At 36.3% G+C, this 23,415-nt stretch overlaps 1 protein-coding gene across 1 annotated transcript in view; it reads left to right on the top strand.

The window, feature by feature from the left end:
• Window positions 1–23,415, top strand: part of ATP2C1 (ATPase, Ca++ transporting, type 2C, member 1) — a 47,824-nt gene that overhangs the window by 11,116 nt on the left and 13,293 nt on the right. Inside the window, exons 2-16 of the mRNA XM_010007485.1 lie at window positions 3,977–4,087; window positions 5,010–5,126; window positions 6,686–6,775; window positions 8,214–8,249; window positions 9,166–9,227; window positions 9,583–9,691; window positions 12,561–12,716; window positions 13,379–13,447; window positions 15,250–15,325; window positions 15,844–15,910; window positions 16,940–17,064; window positions 18,314–18,411; window positions 19,956–20,051; window positions 20,158–20,247; window positions 21,675–21,779. Of these exons, the coding sequence (XP_010005787.1) occupies window positions 3,977–4,087; window positions 5,010–5,126; window positions 6,686–6,775; window positions 8,214–8,249; window positions 9,166–9,227; window positions 9,583–9,691; window positions 12,561–12,716; window positions 13,379–13,447; window positions 15,250–15,325; window positions 15,844–15,910; window positions 16,940–17,064; window positions 18,314–18,411; window positions 19,956–20,051; window positions 20,158–20,247; window positions 21,675–21,779 (1,407 nt within the window). The remainder of the gene's footprint in view (window positions 1–3,976; window positions 4,088–5,009; window positions 5,127–6,685; window positions 6,776–8,213; window positions 8,250–9,165; window positions 9,228–9,582; window positions 9,692–12,560; window positions 12,717–13,378; window positions 13,448–15,249; window positions 15,326–15,843; window positions 15,911–16,939; window positions 17,065–18,313; window positions 18,412–19,955; window positions 20,052–20,157; window positions 20,248–21,674; window positions 21,780–23,415) is intronic.

Genomic DNA, 23,415 nt, shown 5'->3' with positions numbered 1-23,415 from the left:
TTGGGACTTAAATCCGTTGGTGTAACCCACCCTGCATCTTGGCAGGTAGTGAAGAAGGGAGCAGTGATCAGCTTCTCGTTGGCTAAGTAATTGAGTTTAATTGGTGGCAAAGTGTTAGATATTTGGAACTGTTCTTTTCTGATCTACAAGTGTAGTTCAGATTGGAGAGGTTTTGAGAAATCAGATGCAGATCTGTCCAGAATTGTCTTGTGATACGTAATTTTGCTGTAGAGAAAGGAGCTAGCTATAATAAGACTTGAGCCTTTATTTTTCTAATTATATACCAGATATTCTCTCTGTTTTTTTTCACTGTGTTCAGCACAGTATTCTTTGTAAAAGTGGGAGATAATATGATTGAAACACATTAAAAATCAAAGCCTGTTTGAGTCTCACAAAAAGGCTGTCAAAATATGCCTTTGTTGCAGCAAAAGTTTTCTGTACTAATGAAGATTTATTTGAAAGAGCCTGATCTCTGAAAGTACTTTAATGTTTCTGTTTAAGGATATTTAGCTTCTTAAAGTATCCTTAAAAAGCTTGTTACTAGACTTTCTGAAGTCCTAATTGATAATATTAGGGAAATGATCAGCTATGTGTCATTTTTTGGAATTATTTTTGTTTAGCAGCCATGTCATTTGGTAAAGGGGAAAAAGATTTTTCTCAGCACTAACATTTGTAATGGCTGTCAGTTCACTGGTTGCTCAGCATTTTTGTTGAGGATGCAGAGTCATCTTGGTCAAAATCATACGTTTGTGGGTTTGTTTTGAAACAGCACTTAGGCTTAATAGTTTTCAGCCCTAAACTGGTGTTTGATAGCTAATACCGTGAATGTAGTAATGATTTTCAATAAAAAAAATCAAAAGCTAGTACTTAGAATGGGAAACCTTAAAGAACATCAGCTAGTAATTTGGTAGATTTATTATTTATTTTTAATCAAAGAGGGGAGATGGTGGCAAAATTCTGGGTGAATGTTTGGTTTAGAAAAGTGTGTTGTCCAAGAAAATTGAAGCGAAAGTGAGGTTAAAATCCAAAGAAAATAAAGTGTAAATATTTGAAGCATGAAGAGTCATCATCTCCAATGGCAATTTCCTGAGAATTGGTGTAACTTAATACTGCTTTGTAGGTGTGGGCTTAACAGCAGCTGTAACTGGTTGTGTTCTTAATTGCAGAACAGGTGAATTTGAATGAAACTGTTGTGCTGTGGTGGTACTTTTAATCAAAGGCTTACTGGCTGCATGGAAGACTTGGTGGTCATGATGATGCATCACTTCCATGATATGTTTTAGGGAAGTGAATTTGTATATATCAGAGTATTTTTGTAAGGCTTCTGGTCACAATGTCTATATTCTTCCTAACAAATACCTGCCATTCTGCTGCTATTGTGATCAGCTTCAATTGCTTTAATAATAGCTCTGTTTTGTAGGGGCATCTTACAATTCTGTGTTCTGCAAGAAGGCTTGAGTGCAGTAAATGTTTGTCCCTCTCTTCCAGAATAGTACACTATTCATTCACACTATACATTGTTCTTGTAAGGGCTTGTTAGCATTGAGTTTTGTAAAAAGATCCCTTGCAAGGAACAGAACTGTACTCATGGTTTTGTTTATCTTCTCATGTTGAAAGTAATAGTTCTTCTAAAATACTTCAAATATACATACATTGAGAGAGAAAAATCTATCATTTTGTTGAACTGTGGCTGAAATATTTTTTGCCTTAATTTCTTGTCTAATTTGAAACATGTATAGGTGTTTGGAAATGATAACTTGCTAGATAATTCTGGTAAATGTATATATTTATAGTGTACAACAATTTGTATTCACCATCATTTTAAAAGAAGACTTACATCAATGTAAGTCACTAGAGGCTTAGATAAGTACCTAACCAATGCTAAAGTGTATTTAAGGCAGATATTTTCTAATACTCAAAAAAATTTGGACACAAGATTTTGCAATTCTGGTATTTGCATAAATGCATCATTAAAAGGACAAAACAAAGCTCTTTCAGTGGAATGATGTATGGGAACTGGAGTGGAGGTGTGGCAGAGTACAGCTGAGCTTCCATTCTTAGCACTGCTGAGCTCTACTCAAGCAGCCTAGATGCACAGTCCTGCTGGATTCAGGCTAGCTGAGTGGGGTGCAAGGAGTTCCCCCTCCTTGGAGGCCATTGTACACATTGTTATGGTGCAGTTCTTTTGTCTGCCACTCCCCTAGTCTCAAAACTGGGTCCATTTACCCAGTGTACAATAATCCAGTCTGCAGAGAGAGTAGAGGTGTTTCTTTGTTCCAGTTCTGTGCAGGTGCTAGGTGGTAAATCCACAAAGCTAGCAGACCTTCCCTTAACACAGGGTTTATTTTATTCATCAAAAAATGCAGAATTACCTTATCTCTAAGTATACTGATATAATTTGTCTATAAGATTGGTTAACTAACTCTTTGCTGTTGCTTAAACTGGTAGCACTTACGTGCATGCTCAGAGGGTAGGGGGCTTTTGTGAGCAGGGAGATCCTTTCAGCCTAAGGGAGGGTATTTTAGTGTGTTAGTGAGGTAGGCTCACAGTAACTTTAATTTGTCATTGTTTCCTATTACTTGTTTTACTTGGTGCTTAGGCTAAAGACATTATTGGTTAGCATTTTCTGTTCACCTCTTCTTCACTCCAGAATATGTTGAGTAAACAACTCCTTCCATCTGTCATTCTGACTTGTCTTTTTTGACATCACCTTGCCCAAGATCTCAGACCCACATCCCATACTACCCTGTTTCTCATCTTAGTCTCTAGACCTGCTTTCTTATAATTATAGTGAAGGAGTGAGTCTTGTTGGATTACTGTTTCGCCAGGAACTACGTGGCAATTGTCAAGAGTTCCCAAGGGTTTCTCTTGAAAGCAAAAGTGAGTTCCAGCTGTAGTACTTTCACCTTTTTCCTTCTTCTCTTGGGGCCCCTGGGTCTTTGTGGATTCTAGGTAAGCAGCTAGAAGAACAAATATTGAGATCAATTTATCTCAGCTATCATATTTTGAGTATGTGGCAAACCATGCAGTATAGAAAATTATGGTTCTCATACCTTTTTTAGGGCATAAAAACCTGGAATCCTTTAATGTGTTGTCATCTTGAAGTACTTTTATCTTTTAAGTCATGGCATCCAGAGGCGATTAAAAACACTTTTTATCCTGTATAAAAACAGGAAAAAGCCCACTCAAATTCTGTGCAAATACAATGGGAAAACCATTTCTGTAGTGTGCATGTTTGCGTGTCAGGTATCTCGCAGTTAATGAAGGGGGGGTTATATGTGTGGCAAGATGGACAAGAGATTAATTGTAGATAGTGAGGAGGGAGGAGTTTCACTCCAGCTTCTCATTTGATAAGCAAAAATGTGGAAATTAAAGCTTGATTAAATATCAAAGCAGTGCTGAGCTATGCAGTCAACATTGCTATCACACTGTTCTGCTAATGAAAATTTTAACTTCCTAAAATTTACAGGAAAACATTGCTTTTTATAACATTGACTTAAAACTTTATACTGTAGTCAGATTTTATGACTTCACTTGCATCTGTGCACTTGTTTGAGACTTTCTTGTTGTTTCTCCTTCCTTTGTGTGCAATAAAATGTAAACAGGCCTACCTAGACCACTTTCATTAGTGAGTAGAAAGTAGGGTAAGGAAGTGAAACTTATCTAGAGTGATTACTGTCTGATCAGGTATTGTTGACAGTGAACTATGGGATTTTCAGTATATATAACTGATCTATGTTGTCATTTAACGCATTGCTACAGTAATTAGTCTTAATTGCATGTGCAGTGTTTTCTTTTATTATTGCAGATGGTACTGCATGAAAATAAGCTGAGCTGTAATTTTTTTTTTCTTTTTAAACTTCAAATTGTTATAAAGCCCTACCTTTTAATGGTGTTAATACTGCATTGCTGGTCTGTGTTGTCTGAAATGAAGTTAGTGCTCCCCTTCCCTTCAGACTTTGATTTTCTTTCTTAGGTTGCACGTCTTCAAAAAATCCCTGATGGTGACAATGAGACAATGATTCCTGTACTGTCTTCTAAAAAAGCAAGTGAATTGCCAGTTGATGAAGTTGCAAGCATTCTGCAAGTAAGTGATTTTAAATCTCTTGGGAATTCACTGATGTTACTAAACAATGTTTGATGTTTCTTAAGGACAGATCTTGTCATTGAAAGTCAATGCATTATCAGGCAGTTTGATTTTAACTGTTGTCTACTTCTAAAAGCTTGTTATTTTTAAATAGTTACTTGAAATGCTCTAATCTCTAACGTTTTTCTCTAATGTTTTCAAAAAGGTCAGGTTTTTGGATTGGGGATGAGAATCAACTTGAAAGTAGCCAGATTTCTGTATGCTTCGAAGATTGCTTTTTGTTAATAAACCAGCAATCTCCCTATAAAATTGTTCTGTTTTTCATAGCTTTGCTTCCGTTTCTCTAAGGAATCCTTCATGTCCTTAGTTTATTTCAATGGCCTTGGTTTCCAGTGGAGTATCAGGACTGAGAAAGCTACCCATAGACAGATTTATGAACCATTGAATCTGGGTTGATTTTTGTGACAGATTTTTTTTCTTTTTTTTTCATTTTCAGTAGGCTTGACTGCTTGAGCAGTACACCATGATAAATGTTGGTCACTGGCAACTCAAAACTTTGAAACTATTGCTGTGTCATTTGGCTACGTAGCAGAACTCCTGACATAATCCTCAGGAGTCTGAACTATCCTCACAGTTTGGCTTACTTAAGAGTTTTCTGCAGGGGAGATCAACAATCATTTAGAGATGTGAAACAGCATCTAACTCTGTAGTTCTGTGATTTTTTTGTTGAAGTGCCCTGCCAAAGTGAGTTTTTAAATAGTGATTAGTTAGCTTTTATTGTCATACAAGGATTAGTACCATGCTAGTCTTTGTAACATTGGCCCAGTTTTTATAATCTAAGGCTATGTATTTTGGTGTTTGAATTTATTTTTAAGTCTAGCTTGTTAGTTTAATTGCTGATACTCTTTGCATATTTTAATAGGCTAATCTTCAGAATGGCTTAAAAAACTGTGAAGTTTGTCATAGACGAGCCTTCCACGGATGGAATGAATTTGATATTAGTGAAGATGAACCACTGTGGAAAAAATACATTTCCCAGGTTAAGATTTTTGTCTTTTCTGCTTTGTGGTTTTAATGCTTGAGAGTAGTTTTGCTCTTTATTACCTAGCTTTCATGTGCATGAATATGTTCTGATAAAAGTGAGGAAGCTAGTGACATAGGGAATTGCAACAAATTTGTACCTAATTTACCTATAGAAAAATCTTTTATTTAGATACATTCCAGTGTTTGGTTACATTACTTTTGAATGTATGTTTTTAACTAGCCAAAGGGTATCATTCATAACTAGCCTGAGGGCTGGAAAAGCAGAATGAAGTTCCCTATAGACAAAGACTTAAGCATGATTAGCACTAAGGTCTGATGCAAATGTGTATGACTGGTAAACGTTTACATGGAACATGAAGTAGGAATAACTTGTCAGACAAAGGAAATTTTAAAAAGCAAAACCACTGCCTTTGAAGGGAGGCTGAGGGTGGGGCTAGTCTTGAGTCTGGTGTTTAGCAGAACTGGCAGAAGTCAAATATGATTATATTTTTTTTTCCTATCAGTTTAATTTATTATATATGTGTATACACGAGCTGTGCAGCTTCTCAAAATGCTGTGGAAGTGTCACTGTTTCATCCTGCGCTTCTCTGCTGCCTGGCTGCACAGGTTATTTACAGCAACTTTTCATGCAGAAGATTTTTCTTACGAGTTTGTGACATGAAACCTTTAGGTCGGTATCTCCTGTACTTTGTCTGAGCAGCAGTGCTGCTAAGTTCTGGAGTAAACCCTGAAGTAATAGATGGTTAATGTTAGAGAAACTGTTTTACTTGAGAGTGACTAAGAAGGTACTCAGCACTCTGCTGCTGATAGTAGTGGGATCATCCCATACTGCAGTCCTCTGGCATTACTGCTTTATTGTCACCTGTGCAGTGCTAAATTAGTCAGATGGATCAGAAAGCTTCTAAAGCATGTTAACCAAGTCTATTTTAGGTAGAATTTATTAAGATACATAATTGCCTTGAATGTGCTTAGCTTATGCTTTTAGAATGTTCTTCATTTGAATTTTAGGAATGTTCTTTTTTGTAACATTTCTCAAAAAAATTGCTATGTTAGCAGCCAGCTGTTGTGTAGAAGCATGATCCTGTATTATTTTAGCCTTAGAAATCTGAAGAAGGCATGTGATCTAAAAGGGAAACTTGCATCTTGTAAAACAAGAAATGATGAATTGAAATCAGGAAATATATTGCTGCCTTGATAGTGATCAGTTGCTGAGTACAGATCAGACTGTTACCTCAAAGACATTCTGAATATATTTCAAGCTCCTTTTTTTGTGTTTAAACAAATACAGGAGATTATTCTTTTTGTCTTAGAAGCAGTTTTCTCCTGTTAGGTATTGAATACACTTACATACATTCAAAGTCTTTGATATTTAAAAGAAAACCTTCAAGTGAAATCTGAACTGTACAGACTTGGATCTTGTTTGCACTGGCAAAGTACAGCAATATTTTAACTGTAGAACAATACAATTCAGAAATAGATCAGATGTCCTTTGAGGGGTAGACAAAATGGTCTTTGTCAAGAGTATTACTGAATTACTGTTCTGTTTCATTTCAGTTTAAAAATCCCCTTATTATGCTTCTCCTGGCATCTGCAGTCATCAGTGTTTTAATGCATCAGTTTGATGATGCTGTCAGTATCACTGTGGTAAGGAATTAAAATTTTATCATCTTTTGAGAGTACTTTAGGAAGTGTGATCACATGAACTTCAAGCATCACATGCATGCCAATGTGGGATAGGATTGCTAGATTTTAATTCATGAATTTTATCTGTATGCTGACATTAAATCTATTAAGTTTGTGACTGGATTTTTTTTTCTTGACTGACAGGCAGTAGTACATCAACATAATACATCAAAGTAAAGTTATCTGGCTGTATCTTCCATCTTTACACTTTCATTGGCTGAAATGCCTGTCTTTACGCATTTGTTCAGAGGAGCAATTTTGGGTGTCATCTTTGTAATTTTTACCTTAAATTATGCTTTAATTTCTAGTTGGAACCAGCATAAGCCTGCTGTGAGCTTACTTGAACAATGTAGTACTTTAAACATAAAAAAAGAAATGTGACTTCAACTCTCTAGAAATTGAAGGAAGATATAAACTGAAATAACGGATTTTTGTAGAAGTTTGCAGTGTGCTAAACTAGCGAGCAAATATAGTACTGCTAAACATTTGTCATTGGAAATGATACAGGGAATAAAATCATAATCCCTTTGATGATTTTTGGGTGCTAGGTGATAACTGAAAATCAAAATTTCTATAAGAATGGAGAGGAACTGGAATGGGTTGCCCACGGAGGTTGTTGGTGCTCCCTCCCTGGAGGTTGGATGAGATTTTGTGCAACCTGGTCTAGTGGTAGGGTTCCCTGCTCATGGCAGGAGAGTTGGAACTTGATGATCTTTAAGGTCCCTTCCAACCTTAATAATTCTCTGATTCTATGATCTTAGATGTCTTTTCCAACCGTAATGATTGTATGATTCTATGATACTTGCTTTACCTTTAAGTGATCTTTTTTACTTTCTGTAATAGATTTTATTCCTTCACTCACTTTCACATCACATGCTTACAAACCGCATGATGTTTATGTTGAAATGTTGTGACAAGAATTGTATGTAATATGGGGGACTGTGCAGGCTTCCTATTAAAGAATGAAGCTTTGAATGAAGCTACGCTTGTGATGCCCAGTAGCAGTTAACACATCATTGCTTTAACCTTTGTTCTGTTCACAGAGAACAGGACCCACACTTTATTCAGACTGTTGGGTTGGTGGTTTTTTTGGCTATGGGTCTCTCTCCGTTGCTGTCTCTTGCTCACTGCTTAGAAACATGGAGCAGAGGGAGCTTTTCTTCAAAATTGCTGTTTAGTTATTAGTCTTACTTTTTAGTAAAATCAGGTTATTGAGTTCTTGGACATCACTAAAGCATGTTTATAACAGACCCAAGGGATACGGAGTGATTTTGAGCATTATTTAGTTTGTTTCCAAATCATATTGTTAATCTATAGTAACAACTGTGGCTGAGCAAAACCAAATACTGTTGCTTACTTTCATGGCCATTTGGAATTCTTGAATCTTTTCTTCTTGCAGGCAATACTCATTGTTGTTACAGTTGCCTTCGTTCAGGTAAGACAGCTGTTGTTCAAATAAGATTATTGCTTTTATGTAAACTCTTCTATTTATAAGACTGAAGTAGTTGTCTTTGATGGATTGTGCTGGCAGTGGTTGAGTAAGGAGCCCTGTGCTTTCATTCATGTCTCTTGCCTGTTCTATATTGTGTGATTGGTCCTGCTTTAACTACATCGACATTTATGCATCTACATGGGTATTATACTCAGCCATAAAGAGTACTTGTAGAGGAGCACTCAGAATAATGTTTAAGTACCTTTAGACTATTTAACTTTGTATAAAATAGATTTAGAAAATGTAGCTCTGGCTTTTCCTGTACAAAATTTAGTACAGGAATTAAAAAAGAACGAACAACCAAAAATAATTTCAAAAAATCCATTCTGTAAATACCCAGTTTTACACTGTGTGTGCCTAAACCAGAATTGCTTTGTGTTTGTGCTCTGTATCTCTGCTTACCTTAAATCTGTATTCTCTTTATTGAGTTAAGAGATGAGTTGTAATACCTTAGTTCTCCTGGGCCTAAAAGCATGAGTACAGTATTTTTGGTACTAACTTGTTACACTGTAAAACTTAATGATGTGTCTGATTGCTGAGTTTAGAAGCATTACTGGAAGTTTTACAAAGCCCTGAAGATATTGAAGGAAAATACAAAGAAAATCTGCTATTCTTTTAAAATAAATTCATGTGGGCAAATTCTTTGATCTGTAACTTTTTTTGGTGTTCGAACAATGTTTTCTTTTTAAAGTGTCTAGTGTAGAACTGGTGAAGGGCATCTCTTATCTGATTGTTTGGATGATGACTTTAATACAACTTTACTAACAAGATACATTTCAATAGATGTGGGTTTATCCTATTGTTTTACCTTTTGTCTGTTTTATAAATATCTGCCTTTATTTTTTAAATATGTTTGCAGGAGTATAGATCAGAAAAATCTCTTGAAGAGCTTAGTAAACTTGTGCCTCCAGAATGCCATTGGTATGTGGTTGTCCTAAATTAAATTACATTAAGTTTAATCTGAAATGAGTAAATTAAAAAGAGTTTACTGAACTTACACCATTGTATCAAACTCTTATGCTGACATAAAACATGTTTTGCTTTTGCTCACTTTAAAGACTGTTTTATGACCCTAAGAATTACTCCACATTGTTGCCCTTCCGAACACTTCAGGTTATGGTACTGATGTGTAACTTCTGAGAAATAATCAACAAATTAGAAATAATATTTTGCTGAAACCTGTAACATTGCAGTGAGTAGTCAGTAGTATGAATGCTTTTCTGGAATAAAATCCCAAAGATGTCATTCTTACTGTTCTTCATATTTTTACCTACAGTGTACGAGAAGGTAGAGTGGAACATACACTTGCCAGAGATTTAGTCCCAGGTGATACAGTCTGCCTGTCAGTTGGAGACAGAGTCCCGGCTGATCTGCGGCTATTTGAGGTATATACCTAATATTACTTTAATATGTAATAAGTTTTATTTTTTGTGAGACAGGGGTGCAAGAGAATATAGCTTCTGAAGCACAGTGAATGTTACTGTTTGACATTCACAACTGCTTTGATAGAAATGTTGGAATAACTATTTTCCAAATGTAACTGTTAATTCTTAACATAGTATCTAGTTTCTTGTTGTAGGACATGAGAGTAAAGAGTTTCCCAATTTTATATAGTAATGCAGTACTGAAAATGTTAGTTGAGTACTTTGGTACTGGAAGTTAAACAAATTGTAAAATTATTGTTTTCAGTCAGAATTAAAAGGTATTTTGGCAGTTGGTTGCAGAGGATTTGGAGTCTTCATTTGCATGAAGTGTTCTCTGATAATTGAATACTTAAAAAAAATACTGTGAAACTGTGCCAGTGTAATCTTTGCACTCTGACACTTGTTCACCAGCGTGTATTGTTTTATAGTTTACTAAATATTTGATTTGTAATATTAGCATTGCTAGAAGCAGTTGAGTTGAAGCGATAGCACTATAATAGTACTTGCAGATTCTTTAAAAACAAAGTGCAATGCATATATAAATATTCATCTTTCTTATTTTGATGGTTTTGGTTGAATAATATTATGTTACTTTTCTGTCAGATTGGGCATCCTCAGGTTGCCTGATACCTGGGCTGTCAGTCATGTTGAAGTACTATCTGGTATATTGATGGCTGACACTGTATTACTCAGTGCTCATTTCATACACAAAGCCTAAACAAGCTAGGCAAATTTTAAGTGCTTTTGAAATATTTGTCTGGATCATCTGTTGTGAGCTCCTTCAATGTAATTAGTACTTGAGTGGGTTTGTTTTTGAGTCTGCAGATGCTTTGTCCTTCCTTCCCTCAGCAACTGTTTCCTTTCTGCATCGGTATGGACCTGCTGTTGCAGCAGCATCTACTTTCTTGCTCATAAGCTTATAGCATGCTGAGATACTAGCATTCTTGGACCTCTAATGAAGGAAAACAGTAAGGGAATTAGAAGTTTCTCAGCTGTCTGCAGCCCTACACCAGATTAAAATTTGTGTTGTTTGTGTCAATTACTCTTGCAGATCATCTGAAAATAAGAGCATGTCATCTCATTTACATCTTGTCTTTACTGGGCATTGTTTTGGTGTAGTGAGGCTTAAAAACATTAACGTAGGATCATCTTTTCAGACAAAGAGCTAGATATCTTCAGCATATTCGGATTGATGCTGTCCTAGAAAATTGCAGAAATGGTAATTAGGCCCTGTTTACTTTCTGAAGCCTTTCATATATGTGAGAAGTATTTTTTCACTGGTGTAATCTTGCACGGGCAATCTTGCTTTTCAAAAGATCTTTTCTGGCCCAGGTTTCCTGTGTGTTAATGTGTGGTTCATCAAGTTTTATGGGAATCTGCTCTAAAGCCAGAATATGATGCCAAGAGTTATCATATCCAGAAATATGGTAGGCTTTGAACACAGTGCCTTTTGGTAGCTCTGATAAATGTGGCTAGATCTGAACAGTAACAAAGTGGCATCTTCATCCTATTTCAGCTTAAAGTCTAAGGAATACATCACAGATACAAAATCACCATAGAACTTTCTGGAGTTAATAATTCTTTATGGCTTTGATTGAAAGATTAATTGCAGGTTTTGACAAGTGTCCCTTTTCATTTATTTATGCAGCATTCATCTTTTAAAAATTAGTATTACGCTAGTAAGTATTTGAGAGACTAGCAGGAATTAGAGGGATTTGACTGATCAGAAAGCTCTTTATAAAGGTGCTGTCCTCTTGGTATTGACTAAATTACTTTTGATCTAGGAGCATATGTTCATTTTGTTGTCCAGCTAGAACAGGAGTCCATCAGAATTGTCACACCACTTAAAAACCACCAAAACAAAACACCAAACCCCCCCCAGCTTGAATCTGAGTGATCTCCTATAGTGTGGTGGTATCAAGTGCCATGTAACTGATTCATACTCACCCTGTGTAAGTGATACCCTTGGAAAGAGTTTTGGCAGTTGAGTTTTATTATGCAGATTTTGAGTGTTTTTCTTGAGAAGGCTGTCTTCAATTTTAGTGCTATCATCTCCGAAATGTGGCTACATGCTTTTTTAATAATGTGGTTTTGTATTATTTACATTTTGTGAAGACGATTTTATGATTCAGGCTTTGGCTCTGTTCAAGAGTATTTTGTATTTTGATAAGTTATTTTTTTGTTGCGGACTATACTTCCAGAACACAAGCTTTGTTTTCATCTGCCAGCTAATTAGTTCAGAATAATTAATTTTACCTTTTCCTTCTCTGGCTCCCCCACATGCTACCAAAAAAATCACAAATATAAAACCTAAATCAAAAAAAAGCCTCTGTTCCTTTGGTCTACCTTGACTGTTGCCTTAATAGCATTTTCCCTGTAGAGACTTTATGAACAAAAACCACTGTATGAAATAGGCTTTTTGTTAGTGAGTTCTTAATGGACCGTGATACGAGAAAGTGGACAGAGGAAGAGTTGAGGATAATAGATAATAAAGGCACTTGCATTCCCAGTTAATAATTTTGTTTGGTGATAGAATGCATCACAGTTGCAACCTCTTGAATCTTTTATAGAAGAACAATCACAGACATAAATTATTAGTGAATTTAAACTCTTCAAAGTGAGTGCTTGTTGCATTGCTGCAATATTCTGTAGGAGTCCTTGTTGCTTTGTTGATCTTTAAAATATGATTGATGCCGACATGGCTTCTTACCGTATGATTGAATTGGATGTGTTTTTAATGGTCAAAATTGGAAAGCTTCTTTAAATGCTTCCAAATACTTAGAGAAAATTAGAATGCTTTTCACTTAGTCCATGTGTTTTGTTTTAAAAGGCTGTGGACCTTTCTGTTGATGAATCCAGTCTTACGGGCGAGACAGCTCCTTGCTCTAAATCTATAGTTCCTCAGCCAGCAGCAACCAATGGAGACCTTACTTCTAGGAGCAATATTGCTTTCATGGGAACATTGGTCAGATGTGGAAAAGCAAAGGTAAAGTCACTTTTAGTAGATAATAATATTTTCCATGTTTTAACTATTTGAAGGCAGTTCTTATTTTTGAAGTTCAAGTATCAGTTCTGGAATGTACTTCAGTCACTACATATTTAGAGTTTTCTGAAATAATAGAAGTGGAACAGTATAGAAATTTTACTGGAAATGTGGAAGACTACTATGATACACTACAGAGCTTTTCTCATGGGTACTTCTTCAGAGAATGGTTTGGAACCAAAACTAATCTAGGGCTGGGATAACTCAAATGTATAGAGAGCAGAGGATGTGTAACTCCTCTGCATAGGTTGTAGTATTTTTCTTCTAGAACTACATGAATGTGTTTGAAAATCTTTAACTGAAAGTACAGTTTTGGCTGGTGTTAGGTGGGTGTTACCCTATTTGAGGTTTTGTTACTGGTAGTTACTAAATACTTCAGCAGTGCACAGAATAGCAGTTTGCTTCACAGAGGCAAAATGTTTTTAAACAAAAATAATTCCTATTTGTGCCAAGATTTAATTTTATAAACAAAGTTAAAAAAAATCATAGCAGCCTAAATGGCATTTGCCCACTATTTGAGTCAAATCTGCCAAGAGCAACCACTAACATTGAAATTAAACTTCATATTTGAATTGGCTTTATTTTTGTTTTTTGGTTTTTTTTAGGGGATAGTTATTGGAACAGGAGAAAACTCTGAATTTGGGGAGGTTTTCAAAATGATGCAAGCAGAAGAGGTAAGAGTGATTATATTTAGAAGCAAGGACATGTTTTGTAAGTGTATATTTCATTTATTAGAACTTTGAGTTTATTCCATAGAACCTAACTTAAATGAAATACATTGCTTTTAATATTTTTCTTCCCTCTAGTGAAACAAATCTTAGCTCTTGAATGTGCAAGTAGCAACTGAATTCAGTACAGCAGAATATGCATACCTAACCTGAAAACATGAGGTGTGCAAAGAATATTCTGTTCAGTGGAGCAAACCTCATTGCAGTTTGTGGGAGTGTATTTTTTTTAAGGGGAACTACATTTGTGCAAAAGGGATTTGTATGACAGATTTGTGTGCTACATGCACAGGACTGTTTTCCCTTGGTGAACAGTGTACTTTGGGGTTATGCACATGTCTCCTGCTGCTTCATGGTCTCCAACTTAACCTTTTATAAGCTCCCTTTGACTCTTGGCTGCCAGAGTCCCACAGTGATTTTTCTTTATTGCAGTGCACCAATCCACATGGGGATGCAGACTCTTGAGTGCTTTGTATATCTACAGCCTTCTAGCTTCTTCTTTGGCTGCCTGGCCAATGTAGGATCATAAGAAAACGGTGTGATTATCTCTGGCTGTGATTACATGATCAGGCATAATATAGGCAGCCCTTTTTTCCCCAGAAATACAAATTTCTGAAATCTGCCAAAAAAAAAGGAAACAAAGGGCTTTAAATGCAGCAGCCAGGAGTGCATCAGCAACCTCATTTTGTTAGCTGCAGTGCCTTTCTGCCTCTTTCAAAGGAATATTGCTGTGCAGTCACCAAAGTAGAATCCACTTTAATACCTGTGAGGAAAATATGATCAACTGTTCAGCAGTATTTAGTTTGTATTGTATCAAGTGTAATTATTAATGAAAAAAACCACCCTATTTGAGCATTCTCAACTAACAACATTCTGAAGCATTGCAGTACTTTAGTGTTATTTTTCATGTTTACATTACAGTAATCTCGTTTTAAAAGTAGATTTTGAAGGCAAGAGTGAATCAAACTTGATACCAGGTTTCTAATGATGAGTATACACACTTTTTTCATAACTTGTTGGACAAAGATGATTTTACTGGGACCCTGTCTTCCTTTTTTTTTGGCCACACTTTCTATACTGTAGTCCACCACATACTGCTATTAAAAAACCCCCGAACATACTGCATCCATTGTAAAAAATCAGATGTCTTGTTCTTTGGCTTTTGGTTTTCATTTAAATTTTTCCTCTATGTCCCCTCTTCCTTTCTGTACAATTTTAAAAATTTATTTTATTTTTTGCATAAGATTGTCTAAATATTTCCATAGTTTTATATTTGACTAAGCTGATACTTCTGCAGATGATCAACAAATTCCTTTTGAGATACGATTTGCCTTCCAGGGCTCTAATGCCTCTGTCTTGAAAAGTCAGTTTTATTCTTGTTATCAAGAACTTTTTGGACTTGGAATACATGCAGTGGCTTTTAGTTGGCATTATGATGATTATTATTTAAAAAAAAAATAATTTTTTTGGTGACTTTTAAATTATATTTACTGTAGACATCACAAAGCTTCCAAAGAATATTTCTACTGAAGTTTTCATTTAATTGAAGTGTTCTTGAGTCGTCTTGAATTCTACACAAGAATAGAAGGGAGTAGTCTGTTTTCACAAAGTAAACATAAGGAGACAAAGGGTATAACTGCATCTTAGTCACTGACAGTGTCTTGACATTTGCACATCTGAAGTGGTATGTGATACAGTACATGTTTTTTACCCTGTGCTTGTTAACTGTTGCATATTTACTGTTCATCAAGGCTCCAAAGACACCTCTGCAGAAGAGCATGGATCTCTTGGGAAAACAGCTCTCCTTGTATTCCTTTGGTATAATAGGTAAGAGAATTTATGTAAAAGAGTTACAAGTTGTTATGCAACTGAAACTAACATGTTGGCTTGGTGAAACAGAAGGGCTTGATCTTTCTTTAAAATATTTTGACTCCTCATTTTATTGATCGTCTTGAGTTCCTGCCACTAACCATCTAATGATTACTAACGCAACATAACTTTCATCATCAGGGTGTTTACTTGCTTCTTCCTGCAAACATACTTTTCTGACTTACTTTTTGTCCTCCAAATGGTTTCTTTTAAATTGCAGCATGTCTTACATTCTGATTCAAGGAGTGCAGAAGTGAGTATCCCTCTGCTGGTGTGATTGGGCAACTGGACTGGCAGAAACTTTGTTCATCTTTGTCTAAGCATGATTCCATTAGCATGACAGTGAAATAAATAACAGATTTTTATAGGTAGCACAATGATAAGCTTGGTTTTGGCTATTTGAGTTCTTTTTCTTTTCCATATGAGGCTACAGTACGTATTGGACTCATTTATCCTGGCAACTATTTTTTTTATAGGAGTTATTATGCTGGTTGGTTGGTTGCAAGGAAAGCATATACTTGATATGTTCACAATTGGTGTAAGGTAAGATTTTTGTTTTTAAATAGTGTAGAATAAGCATAACAGCAAGTATCTGAAAGTTAGTGATGTATATGGTAACGCACTCGCACATAAACTCTGCTTTTAAGTTCACATAAGTAGTTAAAAATTAAAATAGACTTTGTGCTGTAAAAAAGTAAGTTCATACTAGTTTTTAATGATACAATATGTCCCTGCCAGTCTCTTTAACCTTGCATTTGCATGGTGATTTCTGAGTGTCTTGTGGAACATCTGCAAACAAATGGTAGACTTGTACATTTGAATTTTTGTCTGAGTAAATAAAAAAATTTGATTTTTCTAAGTGGTATCAAGCAAAACTAAGTTGCTGCAGGCCTTGTGTCAGGTAGTTAATTGCCTCATTTTCTGGCATATTATGGAATCCTAATCCCAGTGTGTTGCTGTGCATAAGGCAGAAGTGTTTCTTTAAACAACAAGATCAGACTCTGAAGATTTACCCTTCTGGGGAGAAAAAAAAAAAAGCAGCAGGGCCTGTGTCTTTGAGTGCTGTGCAATGAGTTATTGTGATCTGGTTTACACTGTTAGCAAGTGCTTTCTTTTTTGGTTGGTTGGTGTTTTAAAATGACCTGTGCCATTCCTGCACTTACCTTGCTGCCACGCCATGATCTAGAAGTAACAGCTGTGGATCAGCAGTCACTTGGAGTGGTGGCGTTTCCCAGTTCTGCTTCGTGCTGACTACACTTGTTCTTCACAATCTGGGCTGCTTTGCACAGTCCTAATTAGAGTTTTGTGTGGGCAAAACAGATGTATAATTCATTTCTCCCTCCCCCCCAAATTTTCTTCCCACTTTTGCATAAGTAATGAGTTACTGCATTTTGTTACTGTCTTCAGTGTGTAGCTTATGGTGAATGGTGTAAAACTAGAATCACATGGCAGCTGCTTCCTTTCACTTTTAACCTTAGTGAACAAACAATGTGCTGAGGTGTGAATGCATCATTACTATGTATTCATGTATGACGTTCTAAGACAGGGTTTATGTATTTACTTCCTTTACAGTTTGGCTGTAGCTGCAATCCCTGAAGGACTTCCAATTGTGGTAACAGTGACACTGGCCCTTGGTGTGATGAGAATGGTGAAGAAACGGGCTATTGTAAAAAAACTGCCTATTGTTGAAACTTTAGGTATGACTGGACTAACTTAGAGATAGCATTTTGATACAAATGTTATGAAATCAACACAAATATTGATTACTAATGGTTAAAATAAAGCAGGTATTCTTATTTTGCTAGGGGTGGTATTTACAAAATACTTATAAATTGAAGGCATGGTATTTTATTGTGGTGGTATTTACAAAATATTTCTAAATTGAATGTATTTTATACAGTTAGAATTCAGGTGTGTGCTTTTGTGGACCCTCTACATTTTTATTTAACTGAAACAAACAGTCTGTCAGTTAATAGCATGCCACAGTAGCAATACTCAAACTATGAGTGGTTGGTTGTATGGAGCATTCTTTATACTTGTTTGCTCTTAGATGTTCTTGTGAAATAAGAGTTGTAAAATGGTTTTTAAACTAGATTTTTCGTGTGAGTTTAGGAATTACATTGTCAGTTGGAAACAAATCCAAATCTGAATATTAGAAAAAGCTTTGTAATCATTCTACACCTTCCAGATGTTATGCTGCTTGTATTAAACTTAAAAATATCCTGTTCAGTCATGAAACATGTAAAGCAGAAGACATAGAAAAGAGCTACTTAAATTATTCTGCTGCATTTGAATTTCTTTTTGCATTTGAAGATTGAAAATACTTCTTCCAGTGCCTCTACCAGAGTTTCATTAGCACTGCAATGTCTTTTGTTACTTTTACAGTTCCTACTGTCATATGTCAAGATCCTGCAGCAGTCTTTCAAAATACTCTTCTCCTGAGTTAAAAAGCATATACAAATATCACATTTCTGTAATCTTTTCAATCTACTGCTTAACCTGCAAATATTAGAGTCACAGTTGTGTGACTGAAGTGTGATGGCTAGTGTTATCTAGATGTTGCACTTCTTTATGAAGAAGAATGACTGCTGTAAAGCAGATTCTTAGCTTTCCCCTTCAGCAGGTGCCACAATTGAGATTTCAGTAATGAAGTTTGAGATGCAGCTGAATAAAATGAAGGAGAGCTAGGGAATGCAGGCATTTTAGAAGAGCTGCAAGTTTCGGATTTTCATTAGGTTTTTTTTATACATTGGAAAAACTTGCAAGGACCTTGTACAGCTATTCATTAATGATTGAAAATTGGCTGTTGTTGTTAGATCACATTTTGTTTTTTTCACCAACAGCTGCAGTATTTGTAGAAATTTGCTTCTCTTGAATACATTTGTTCTTGTTAGTTACATTGTTCTAAACAAGCATTGTCTTATAAATGTTAATTTTTTATTCCAGGTTGTTGCAATGTAATTTGTTCAGATAAAACTGGAACTCTGACAAAGAATGAAATGACTGTTACTCATATTTTTACTTCAGATGGGCAGCATGCTGAGGTAGGTAGTGAGACTGTTAGACTTGACTTTTCCATTTTACTTCGTTGTATGTATCAATTGAGGCATGCCTGAGGATACTGAAGGTAAGGCATCAGTTAAGAAAGCATAAATTTGTTGCACCAAACTCCTGTTCCTCAAGTTGCAGATGGTTTTGTTCTTCATTTAGTACTGCAGCCTTTGAGCTGTGTTACGCAAGTCTTCCTTGGTTAAAGTATTTTTTGTATGGTTGGTTAAGTTCTTTGGCCTTTTCATGGCTGTAGGTCACAATGCAAGATGCTGAAATACATTACAAAGACAAGTTGTATTTTTTCTTCAGTACAGAAAATTGAGGCTACTTTGCTGTTACAGATGCATACAAATAAAATTTAGGTGTTCCAAACATTTAAAATAGGAATATCCAGCATTTGGCTAAAAGACCATTTAGTAAACTCTTCAATACTAAGTGTGGTACAGTCATTCTTACTTTTTCATAATGGATGGAGTTGGAAGTAGGAGCAGGACATGCAACAGTGGTTGTTGAGGTTGGGGAGTTGCTGCAAAGACTGAAGTAAATGCACAAAAGATAAACAAAAGCAGCAGGAGTAGAAAATCAGCAGCAACGTGTGCAACTAGATGTGGTTTCATGGTAGTGTGTTAAACAAGTTCTTAAATTCTCAAACTTCTTGATCAGGGTTTTTTCCACATTAGAGTTAACAGAGGGTCTTATAATTGGCTTTTACAAACATAAATACTGACTGGTTGGTTTTTTTTTTGCCTATGTGTCTTGTTTATTTTTCTCAGAATCCTGCAGGAGTACTGTAATTGCTTTTTTACTGCTAGTGCAATTTGTTTACATCTGGGTCAGATTGGCTCCTTTTTCCTAATTGAAAGGTAACTTGAAATGACTGTGAGATATATTAGCTGATAATGCTGTAGACACGATGACCTTTTTAGGGTCCTAGTGGGATGCCTGGTTTTCATGCACCAAAAAAGAATTTTTACGGTTTTTAACACCTCTGTGAGGTCTCAGCTGAGAGGCTGTTGAAGTATGATTTTACTTTATTTTTTTCTTCTTAATGGATGAAAGTAGGGCTCTGCTTGTACAGAGCAGAGTGCAGGGGAAGCTCTTGCTTAATGGATGAAAGTAGGGCTCTGCTTGTACTTCCCTTCCCCTGCAGGGGGTATGCATTATTAACCAGGATAAAAATGAATTGGAAGAAAAAAAATAAGCAGAAGAAAGAGTGGAAAAAAGAAATCATGCCTAATACTGTAAGGAAACAACATACACTGCATTTATTTATGCTAAGAAACAAAAGTACCACTTAAAAAAAAAAAGAAGTCTCTAATATATTTCATTGAACTTGCTCTCACAGTTTTGTTCCTTAATCTAGGGCCTGCTACATTCACAGCTGCATAGGAGAACTTACTTAAATTGAGTAAGATCTGTTGTTATGAATAGCCTTTAAAATTTTTTCTCTAGTTTATAGTAAAAAGCTGAGATTGAAACAGTTTATGAACCTAGTTAACATAATATTGCTTACTGCCTTTTACTGTTTGTTTTGCAGGTCACTGGGGTAGGTTATAACAGGTTTGGAGAAGTGATGCTTGATGGTGAAGTTATTCATGGTTATAACAACCCATCCATCAGCAAAATTGTTGAGGTAAGATGTTGGCACAGAGAGGTGAGTTTTAACTGCTGATGTAGCACAAGAGCTTAGTGTGACACTTTGTATTTTATTTTCTCCCCTTTCCTTCCTCATCTTTTAGGCCGGTTGTGTGTGCAATGATGCTTTGATCAGAAACAACACGTTAATGGGGAAGCCAACAGAAGGGGCTTTAATTGCGCTTGCTATGAAGGTGGGTATTTGAGAGTTCTTTTGGGATTTGTGGCAGGTGGGAAGTGTGTAAAAATAAGTCATGGTTTTGTTTTGTTTTCTTATATTCTTCTCCTTTGGGTCTCCTAGATTTTTACTGCAACTGCTCATCTCCTGTGTTTCTTATCTGTTGGAAATCTTTGGGCATTCTGAACGATGAGAGAAAATTATTTAGAACCGAAGTAAAAATCTTTATTTTCATCTTTTCTTAGCAGTGTCTTTACCTGCGACAAGCTACCTGTTGATTTGAATATTGATTCTGCTATTTCACAGTTCTCATAAGAAGCAGTAAGAAGTTAATAACTGCTGTGTTGCTGACTGCAGCATTTATAGTGCCTTTAAAGTGCAAGGCTCAGGTGGTTTGAATTGTGGAGACTGATTAAATGAATTGGTACTATTTTAATGCTGTGACACACCCACTACAGCTACTGAGAAATGTAGCAATGCATCTTAGCACTTGATTTTATTTCTATGATGGTGAATAAACTCTAAAACATGGGAAAATGAATGCATTAGTCTTTCTCTCCCCATGTAACTGAGGTCCGAGATGTATTTATCTTCTGGCTGAGACTCATTCCAAGTCCCCAGTCTTTGACTGGAAATGACCAGGGTGATGTTATTTTGGTAAGAGCCTGTAGAAACTGGGCAGGAGTCTTCCACATCTGTTAATGGAAAGGGTGGTGGTGAAGGGCTTGTGAAGCTCTGCGTACTAAAAATGGCTCACGGCAGCTGCCGCTTCTGCGTCTTCTTTAATTGGCACTTTCTCTTGGACTTTGTTAAAGGAAGAACATAAAATGCTGTGAGTTGCATCAGGGGTAGGGAGAGAACAGCAGTTGAAATGAAATGCGTTTTGCCTGGAGTCTTCATGGTTAGTTTCAGATTAAATGTTTGGATGATTCTGATCACAAAAAAAAAAGCCATTTCAGGTTGGATCATTCAAACTTAAAATCAATTACTTTTCTTCTCCAGACTTTGCTGCAGTCTTGTGTGAAGCTTTTGTAGGCCCTTTCAGCAGAGAAATTACATGAAGATATAAAGAAAAAAAATTGAATAGGCCCATAGATGAGTTTTGTCAAACCAAGAGCTACCTTGCTGACCATTGCAAGACTTGGGTCCGTGGATGATCATAATGTACAAAGTATTTAAAGATCCTTGGATCAAAGCTAACGTAGAATGTTAGGTGGTCTGTCTTATGCTTACGCCTGAGAGAAGCTTCTAGATTCTTTTGTTACTACTTTGTTGCAAGTTTGTCTAAACTGGAATAGTGTACTCAAAAACAACTTTGGAGATGAAAATGGTTTTTAACGAAATAATGATTGTTAACTAAGATGTCTCAACAACTCAAAAAATTGCTTAGCTGTTTGAAAAGAAAAGGTCCTGACGTTGTGGTGTTACACTTGTTTTATACAGATGGGTTTAGATGGACTCCAGGAAGACTACATAAGGAAGGCTGAATATCCCTTCAGCTCAGAACAAAAATGGATGGCTGTTAAATGTGTTCACAGAACACAGCAGGTAAACCAGTCACTGTTTCTTTATGCACTGGCTCTGTAGAACAGTTATCTGCCTGGGTATTGGTTGATTGCTGGCTGATTAAGAGCCAGCAGTGTGTTTTAGTAGCCAAGAAGGCCAACAGCATCCTGGCTTGAATCAGAAATAGTGTGGCCAGCAGGACTAGGGCACTGATTGTTCTGCCGTACTTGGCACTGGTGAGGCTGCACTTCAAATACTGTGTTCCGTTTTGAGCCCTTCACTACAAGAAGTTTATTGAGGTGTTTGAGTGTGTCCAAAGAAAGACAGTGAAGCTGGTAAAGGGTCTGGAGATCCAGTCTTCGGAGGAGTGGCTGAGGAAACTGGGATTGTTTAGCCTGGAGAAAAGGAAGCTGAGGGGAAAACCTTATCACTGTCTACAACTCCCTTAAAGGAGGTTGTAGCAAGATGGGTGTTGGACTCCTCTCCAAGTAAAAAGCAACAGAACAAGAGAAAATGGCTTCAAGTTGTGCCAGGGGAGGTTAAGAAAAATTGTTTTGCTGAAAAGGTTGTTGTGCACTTCAGCAGCCCAGGGAAGTGGTCGAGTTACCATCCTTGGAGGTGTTTAAAAGATGTGGTGCTTAGGGACATGGTTTTGTGGTGGCCTTGACAGTGTTAGTGGCTGGACTCAATGATCCTAAAGGTTTTTTTCAACCAAAATAATTATATGATTCTACCTTGTTTGAAGTCCTCATTTTTCACTTTATGGCAGGCTGGTAGTAGTGCACAGTCCTGGGAATATGGTTTGATAATAAACACTGTTTTAGTCTCAAGCTCTGAAGTGAAGATTAAGAATCATAAGAAGTTCTTTCCATAAGAGGCAGACTGGGAAATGATTTTAGGTATCCTGATGTTGAGTCCTGGCTGTATTTTCTTCCTTCTCCCTCCTCTTAACAGCTAAAGCAACTCTGCCCATTTTCTGGTGTTTCAATGTTACTTAGTTACATAATGAATGAATAGCAAGAAGATGCATTGATGTTCAGTAATAAAATGTATTTTGTTTGAAAACACAGGCTTTCTGGTTTTGACGCAGGCAGCATGTTTCCCAGAGTTAACAGATTTTTATTGATGACAGGGTCCTGGATTATCAATACAAACCGTTTTTTAACTTCCTTTTACGTTTTCTGATGCTTCCACATACATATGTTTTTGTTACAAATATTGGCATAGTCACTGCCAGCCTGATAACTGGAGCTTTCTAGATAATATGTGCAACAACAGACCTTCTCTTGGATTAATCAAAAATTTCCAAGTACTTCTGACCAAAAAAACCAGCTTGCTGATAGTGTTTAAGCATCACAGTAAAATCTTTACTTTGGAAACAAAGCATTTGACTCCTTTTATCTATATGTATAATATGGTTGTATTATCCTTGTCTGCATAAAGGGGTGAGCAGGAATTGCCATGTGATTTTCATCCATGTAACGGTTTACTTTGTCTGTGTTTTGGTATCAATACTTTTAAAAGACTGCTGAAAATTGGTAACAGTCTTAAAGGATGCATAAGTTATTTGAAGGCTAGGAAAATGCAGTGGATTTAGAAACTTGGAGCTCTATCAGTTAAGCCTATTAGAGAGATTGAGGTAACTTGACTACTGGGCATAAATTCCTTCACGGGGAGA

The sequence above is a fragment of the Chaetura pelagica genome, unplaced genomic scaffold (genome assembly GCF_000747805.2).
Source record: "Chaetura pelagica isolate M959 unplaced genomic scaffold, ChaPel_1.0 scaffold10, whole genome shotgun sequence".
NCBI classification, from domain to species: domain Eukaryota; kingdom Metazoa; phylum Chordata; class Aves; order Apodiformes; family Apodidae; genus Chaetura; species Chaetura pelagica.
The sequence above is the reverse complement of the archived record's forward strand: the minus strand, read 5'-3'. Positions and strand labels throughout refer to the sequence as shown.